This window comes from Pseudochaenichthys georgianus, chromosome 1 (genome assembly GCF_902827115.2).
Source record: "Pseudochaenichthys georgianus chromosome 1, fPseGeo1.2, whole genome shotgun sequence".
Taxonomy (NCBI): Eukaryota; Metazoa; Chordata; class Actinopteri; order Perciformes; family Channichthyidae; genus Pseudochaenichthys; species Pseudochaenichthys georgianus.
In genome coordinates this window covers 38,517,228-38,525,817 of record NC_047503.1, presented here as the reverse complement: position 1 = coordinate 38,525,817, position 8,590 = coordinate 38,517,228, and the positions used below count along the sequence as shown (strand labels likewise).

Here is an 8,590-nt window from a genome sequence, read left to right as displayed (position 1 = left end):
CATGCTGTTACCATGCTGTTACCATGCTGTTACCATGCTACGGAAACCTCTCATTCCCCTGATAGGTGGAGAGTTGCCCATATAGGCGGAGCTCCCCGTTTCTGACGTCAGAACAATTTCAAATCTGTATCAGTCTGTATCAGATCCGTTGTAGCCCCGTTTTTAGAGATTTGGGTACGGAGGAAAAGAGAGAGGGTTGTATTTTCTGACACTTGGTGAGTTCCCTGACACACCGGGGACACATATTCATGTATAAAAGACGTACAAAAGTGCATTTTGCATGATAGGTCCCGTTTAAATTATATATGAGGAATCATTATCTCATTATTCTTACAGTGACCAGCATACTGTACCTACAGCTGCATGCACGCACGCTAATAGCAAACAGTGCACTGTGCATGGTACTCCCAGGTTTTATGATATTTTGGTAACACACAAACCCTTTTAGTTATGTTTTACCGACCTGCAGACGGATCCAATAGTAATATTCCGATGATGGCACTCATTTCAGGCTTCATAAAGTCAATTTTAACATCAGATTTATATTACCATCTCTCAACCAATACAGCCTGCAGGAACAAATACCTTCACTTTTAGTGATTGCATTTCATCAACGGTCCTTAATTTGTGTGACACTTTGTCGAACTTCCAATACATGTTCCAGATCTTCATTTTAATAACAGCCTTGGTTTGTTATAGAAAACTCATTATTGCACTTTTTAGTTCAAACGCAAAACTAATGGTCCACCCAGAACATCTTGTTGGTCCCTGTAGGGAAAGCTGTGAAGTTATTGGTGCATTTAAGCTAACTCAATGCAACCGCTTTAGATTCTAAAGAAAATAACGAAGCATCAGAAACAAACAATAGAGGATGCTGCAGGATATCTCTCATGATCAAAACAAATAATTCAACCCATTATAATTGCAACTTTCTTCCTCCTGTGAGAGAACATTGCTTTCCTCTCACTGGAGGTGAAGCTCCTCCAGAATCTATTACATGATGTCTGTACGTCATTGTGAGGCGAGCAACACACTCACTTATAATGTATGATAATGGAATTGTTTTAATCCCCCTCATTTCCTTGTGCACCCTGGGAGTGCCACGCGCCTCCAGCCATGGAAATACTGAAGGTGTGCTGCCAATCCCTCTGCACAATGCATGCACAGTGCACATGACTGCGCTTTGTTCCTGTACTTTGATTCATGAAATGATGTCCCGTGGCCTCCTATAATTCAAGTTTGACACAGGAAAAACCTCCATGGACCTCTCCATGTGTGGTGCACCGATTCATCAGGTGAATCTGAGATTAAAGGGAGACTAACAGATTACTGTAACTAGCTGTGTGTCCATGATGAACTTGATGATCAATGGGAATTGGTTATAACAGTAATGAGAGGGAGAGAACCGCTGGGCCCAGAGGCCTAATTAAGACAGCATCTCTGCGCATGTCTAATTAATAGTGGAGAGGAAATTAATGAAGAGCTTGTGGCGTGCTGCTGACAGCCAGCAGGAGTAAAATGCAGCTACGTCAGCAGAGAGCCCTGCAGCACACCAGGTGACGGCCAAAGCCTCCTTCGTCATTCAGACAGCACACTGTAATCACAGCTCTTGCACCGGGACACGACCACATACCCACAGTAAAAACACACAGTCGCTATAGATACATGATCTGATCTCAAACCAGCTTGTTTTTTCTGCCAACTCCATCTGTCGTTGAAGCATCCACCGGGCACAGATCTCACATCAGTTCTCAGAGTATCAGCCAAAGCTTTCCTCAGTTCAGTCACAAACAAGCAACCCTGATTTGAGACCAGATAAGCCTCAACGCGGCTGCCAGCACCAGCACTCACAGACCTGGAGCCGGCAGAGGACTAACAAGCTGCTGTCCATCAGCACGGAGCCCAGACACTGCCAATGTCCGGCGTCTGAAACACACACACATCTGCGAGAAAGTTATTTTGTTCTGCTAGTCACATAAAATCTGACCATTGGCCCCAAGAGACATGCGACGCAGTTTCCACCACTCTCTGTGTCCCAGAAATGTGTCATTCGGCAGTTCTGCTCGACCGGGAGGCCTGTTGAAAAGACACAGCTTCCTTCCTCTCTGTAACAGTGGACAGATTTTACCAACACATGTACAGAGGAGCTCTACTGCACAGCTTCTGCTCCAACTAGATACAGCTGACCTCACAAACAGGCACCTGTCTGACAATATACTGAAAATAACAACACACAAGTTAAAAACACACTACTGTCTACATCCTACTTCGATACATGCGCAATAATAACGCAGACATCAGCAGTATAGGAAACAATTTGGAACCAAAGTGTGTTGCAGATTAGCTGAATAATTCAAAAGAGGCTGTTAATGAGAGATTAAGCCACATCAGCAAATCCACAGCTTCATCTAGGGTTCAATTAAAAATGGATAAAAATCCAGTGACTTCCATAAAACATCCATTTAAGTCGGACTGCTTGCATTAATGAAAGATAAATGGGCCTGCCCTGAGTGTAAATGAGCAAGGCTTCTGGAGGAATACGAAGCGTAGTTATTGATTAAGCTCATCCTGGCCCATCCTGAGAGACAAGCTACATCACAGTCTGGTCATTGCCAAGTTTGGCCAATGCAGGTTTTTAAATGGATCTGGAAATAACCCCTCTTCCGCTCTTCTAGTGTCCATGGAACAAAGATGAATAGCTCTTTTATTGCCCTCCTGGTAACACCTCTGTGCTCAGGTTTTCCTTTTTACCCATCCCTCAATCCCTTTCCATCTTCTCTTTGATGAATTAATATCACATTGGACGGCCAAGTCTCACATCTTGCCGATTGTTCCCCTTTTAATCAAATGTGATTACAAAAGGCTGCCTCAGATGGGCAAAGAGACACACACACACACGCACGCACGCACGCACGCACGCACGCACGCACGCACGCACGCACGCACGCACGCACACACACACACACACACACACACACACACACACACACACACACACACAGGTGGAAGCTGGGGCTGGCGAGCAGCAGGAACATGAAACACAGCAGCAGGAACATGAACGCAGAAATAGCAAGTAGGGATGTAACGATACTAAAAACTCACGGTACGATATTTATCGCGATATTGAAAAAAAAAGAAAAAAATATGAATATTTTTTTACTTGAATTTTTTTTCTTTATTAAATAATAAATCTGATTTGAACAGCATTTTAGTAGGATAGTAGTATTTTAAAGTGTCAACAATATAATAATCAGACCCTGCAATAAAATAACTCAAGTTTCACTTTAGTTTTTCAAGTAGCTCAACTCTAACTCACTCACTCAGCGTCATCAAGGTTATCTTTCAGGAATATGAGCACGTCCACATTTCCAGGTAGAAGCTGGGATGTTTGGGCATTTGAAATATCTCCTACTGTGGAAAGAACTCTCTTGCTTGGTACTGATGTTGCCGGGACAGAGAGATATGCTTTGGCCATGGGTACAGTGGGTCAAACTGTGCATTGTCTCTCCACCTCTTCAAAAACAATACAGTTGTTGCCAAGAAGGTGAGGCTTATTGACAGAGATATAAATATACTGTTGGTACTTGTCAATGTCTCTAGGCGTGTGCATGTAGCCCTGTAAATACCATGTCCTTTTGTGTTATCTGTTGTTTTATGTTCATGTTGTAACTTGCTGCCATGTTGGACAGGTCTCCCTTGAAAAAGAGATTGATGATCTCAATGGGACCATCTGGTTAAATAAAGGTTTCTAAAAAATAGAAATGTTTTAAAAAAATAAAATCTTTTTGTCAGTCTCACGACGGTATTGAGACATGTATTTACCGCGATATCACGATATTCGATATATCGTTACATCCCTAATAGCAAGTGAACACAGCAGTGGCTGCATAGCGAGGCAGAGGCAGGAAGACCTGGCAGCTTCAATAGAGCGGCATGTTTAGGAGAATGTGTGTTGTTGGTTGTCAGAGGGACGAGGTGCGTCACGTGTTAATGTATGATTGGTGCTCGAGTTGACTGCCTGAACTAGCTCGCAGGCTTCGCCCCATTTCTGCCGATGACTGACAAATGATAAGACTCAGCGCAGGCCGCAGTCAGTTAGCCAGGCGTAAAATTGGAAAATTTAAGCTACAGTGAGTCATTAGCTAAGTCAAATACGAAACACAAAGCTCTGTCTCCCCGGAGAATTCTTTCTGAAGTCTAATCTCTCGTTCAAAGAAAATGATTTCACTTCAGTGGATTCTCCAAAATGTGCTAATCTTATCATATTTCATGCTAGCAGATAACACTGACCATCTTCAGCACTTGTGCACTTTAGCGTAAAGATATCTTCATTTTTTATTATCAGCACCCCCCCAAAAGTATTTTCCAATCAACTTATCCATTTCATAGCCACACCTCAGCCCTCTCCATCTTGCCTCTCCTCCCCTCTTTCTGGAGCTGCAAACTCTGTAACTAATTGGATCTGGCATGGTCTGTAATGACTTTGCGCTCTGTGGGGAGCTTTGGGAAAAATCACCCTTCATTTCTTCTGGCATCACTCAAGTGACCACATACTGAACTCCGGTGACATATACCTCCGCCTGCATCGAAAGGGCAAAGACAGCAACTTTCACAGGATACTGCTGATCTCAGGTCTGAGGAAGTCGTATGGACGAGTCTCCCAGAGTGCACTTTCTGTCATTGCATGTGAGCACACAGTACATTTATCTTTGGGTCTATGTCTGTATAACACAATCATAGTGGTCTCATTCAATTTATTAAACCGTAGGCATTTGTGGAGCAAGTGATTTTTGGTCAGTGGATGAAAACACACACAAGACATATTTTCTCCATCAAGCAGTTGGTACAAAAAGACGGACCAAACACGAACATATACAATATCAAAAACACTATAGTATATCTCTCCGTTTTTTCAATTAAAAGTAAAAGGTGAAACATTAGGCCGGAGTGATATTTGCATATATAGATTCACCAGTTTTTGGTTCAGCTGCATATCTGATATTTCTTTAGTAACAATACAAGCAGCGATCTTACCTTAGAAGATATATATACATACATTCTTTACATAAAAGTCTGATCATTTGTTTTTTTAATTGCTTCTTAAGAGCTAACTTTAGGTGCATCTGGGATGTAGCAAAATGGGTGGCTCTGCTTTAATATTCATTTTCCGGATGGAGGAAAAGAAAAAGTGTTTTCCAGTGAAAAGCACCCGCACAGAGGAACTTGTGACTCCCCACACCTTCCCCATCATGTCTGTAGCCTCCAGTCAAGCTGTTCCAGTCTCAATTGAACATGGCTTGGCATTAAGTAACTGTGTGGGCTTAGAAAATCAAGTCCATAGGCCAGGGACAAATTTGTCTGCCACTATCAATTATACCCAAATTGAATTATTTGGTCACGAAAGCCTGTTTCCACCTCAGCATGTGAACTGTATTACATTACCCATGCTTCCTCTAAACACCATGGGGTACAGGTTAAGGTGATTTCCTCCTACCTCTTTTTCTCTGATTCATATCTGCTGAGGAGACGCTGCAGACCGCCACACTTGAATCCCTGGAAATGGGCTGCAGGGGCGCCCACGGTGACAATGTCATAAAAAGCATCTGTAAAGAAAGAAAACAAGGTTAATTGAATTTACAAGAGTGAGAGGAAAAATGGGCAGTACATTACCTTGAGGTGAGAAAAACGACATTTGAAAAATCAATCATCACCATCAAAGGGTGTTTTTTAATAAAAGATATACTTCACCTTAACTTTAAGTGTGAATTCTGCGAAACATTCTCTACACAGCATTACCTTTAAGTGAAGTTATACATTATTAGTGAAGTTGGTTATGCAGCAGTGAAAATAGAAATAACACAAGGTCCAAAACACACACAAGGCAATTAAATACACATAGAATAAAAGACAAAGCCTAAAGATAGTAAGATAGTTACCTTACATTTTTTTATTTAAAAGCAATATTTATTTAACATGGTTGGATGGTATTGCGTATCGTTTATGTTGCTGTTAGAGTTTAGCGGTGAAACGTCTGGGGGTATAAAAGAGTGTTTTTGCAAGTGGGAACCAGAAGGCAACGTCTTGTTTAGGGGTTCCCTTTCCTGTTGTATCGGTTTATGGGCGCGTTAATCTGAAATCAACTTAATGGTCTGCAAATGTCTTTCCCTAGGTGTGTGATTTTGTTTGTTGTCGATGTAAATGGTCTGCAAAGAATAACATCCCAAAGATCCCTCCAGATGGAGTTTCTCTCCCACACACTGAAATGCCTTCATTGGACTTTCTTCGCTATGTAACACTTGCGCTTCTATTGGCTAGCGCTCCAACACATTGTACGTGATACGCCAATCAGAGCAGACTTGGCTCTGGTCTCAGACACAGGGGCCGTCTCTCAATCTCGAGGATTCTGGCTTCCAAGCCAATATTTCAAGGATGCTACGTCATCGAGTGCCGCCGAAGTACTGTTCCAATCTCCGGCATACTTGGAATTCCACCGAGGCTGCGTCCTTGGTTTGGGGGAAATTTCGAGGCTGCAGATGGGTAGACTTCGCGTCCTTAAAATCCCCACAATGCTTTGCGCACGGACCAATTTCAAAAACCCTTGCGGAGAATGGCTGAACTGACGCAGCACACATTTAAATGTAAGGATGTAGTGGCGTAGAACACGTATGGTAAATATGTGACTTTGTTACATTTGTTATCACCAAACATGTGTTCCGTGAAAGTAAAGCAAGTTCATAATTCGATAGATATCGTGAGGTATTTATTTTCGGTACAGTTTATGTTGAAACCGTTAGAGAGAGTGGCACACTTGTTAGCCTGTTCCATCCTTCGTTTCTGAAGGAAGTGACTTGGAAGTACGCGACTACCAAGCCAGCATCCTCACACCCAGGGTGTTTCTCAATGTCGAGTACGCTTGCTTGGTAGCACATGTCTACCGAGTCACTTGCTTCAGAAGCGAGGCAAGTATACTTCCTAGCCTCGGAAAACGAAGAGTGGAACAGGCGAGCAAGTGTGCAGGTGTGCGTCATATGAGAGGCCCCGCCTTACATTTTCCGCCACGGATTTGGGGAAATTGGTCCGTGCGCAAAGCATTGTGGGGATTTTAAGACCTCGGAGTCTACACATGTGCAGCCTCGACATTTGTCCAAATGAAGTACGCCGGGCTCGGTAGAATTCCAAGTATGCTGGACATTTTCACAGTCCTTCGGCGGCACTCAATGATGTAGTATGCTTGAAATAGTGGCTCTGGAGCAGCTGTACTCGAGTTTGAGAAACACGCAGAGGCTGAATGGCACAGACACATTTGAGAAAAAGCTCTTTTTAAAGAATAAAGCATATAAATATGTCGCAAAATACAAATATGAACCTGAACATGAGCATATTAAGGCCCCTTTAATCTCTGAGTGCAGACAGACTCTTCTGTTGAGTAATTTTGATACTGCTACAGAACGTGATCTCCTTTGTTTATCTATTGTTCGGTTTGAGATTGAGAAAAGCATACAAACAAATAAAAGATACAAAACAAAGTCATCAGAGACCTGTCAAGACGTGTTTTATCAACAGATAGTGTCATTAAGCGAGGATAGTGCCAGTATTCATAAATATGCCATGCAGCAGTTCCGGGCTTTAGCTTTAAACTTTAAAGGGTAAAGATGCTTGGTCTAGTTTCATTCGTAAGCTACACATTACTTATGAAGCCAACCGATACATCATATTCACGCACACATAAGAAGCATGACATTAATCTGCTTTTACCACCAGTACAGTTTCTTTCATTTTTTAAGTTAAATGTGACTGTGTCTGTATGGCTCTATAATTTCTATACTATACTTCTGAGGCGTTCTTTATGTCTTGATGTAGCGTTGGTCCCACGTTGAACCATAAGGACGAGCAATGTCACAGCGCTTCATTTTAATTTGCACACAGCCGTCACAAAGTAAATAAGCACTTCACAGACTGCAAGGCGGACACAGAGGTGCTTACAACAGGCCTTGTTTTGAATGAGCAATAGATGAAGCTGATTAACTCAGAAACAAAAATGAGCAGGGGGGGGTGAACTGGGGTTTATCGGGAGGAATATTTTGGTTTGTTTTAAAGCCAGGTCAGTTAATGAACACCTCTGGGAAAACACCAGTGCACAGCTCCGACCGAAGGAAAACAAGGCTTGAAAAATCTCAGAAAATATAAATTAACGACATAACACAGGCCAAAAGCCTCCCGTCCCCCACCACCACCACAACAGACCGAATGGAGGTCTGATCCGGGGGCTTCGCTACTGCCCACTGCTTCTTCCATTAATTATCCCTCCGCTCGGCCATGAGGCTCCCTGTCCGCCACACTGTGGGCCCCCGGAGTTTTCTGGATGTCCAAGTTCCCCTTAATTGGTTCTCCCACAGCAGTACACTGGAACACAATGGTTGGTTTCAGAACATCAAGCGTGGAGACCAATTTGTGCTCAATTTGCTGGTTTCCCTCTCTACACCACGCTTTTATCAATACATCAACAACAGAACAAGCTGTTAGAGACGGAGGAACATTGATTGTGGCAGTGAGTGGTTATAATTCATACTTGACCAATTAAACGGTCCTG

At 42.8% G+C, this 8,590-nt stretch overlaps 1 protein-coding gene across 2 annotated transcripts in view; it reads right to left on the bottom strand.

Moving 5' to 3' along the window:
* The window catches only part of inpp4b (inositol polyphosphate-4-phosphatase type II B), a 173,645-nt gene that overhangs the window by 39,421 nt on the left and 125,634 nt on the right, over nt 1–8,590 (bottom strand). For both annotated transcript variants that reach the window (XM_034086394.1, XM_071203508.1), the window contains exon 11: nt 5,495–5,603. In XM_034086394.1, the coding sequence (XP_033942285.1) occupies nt 5,495–5,603 (109 nt within the window). The remainder of the gene's footprint in view (nt 1–5,494; nt 5,604–8,590) is intronic.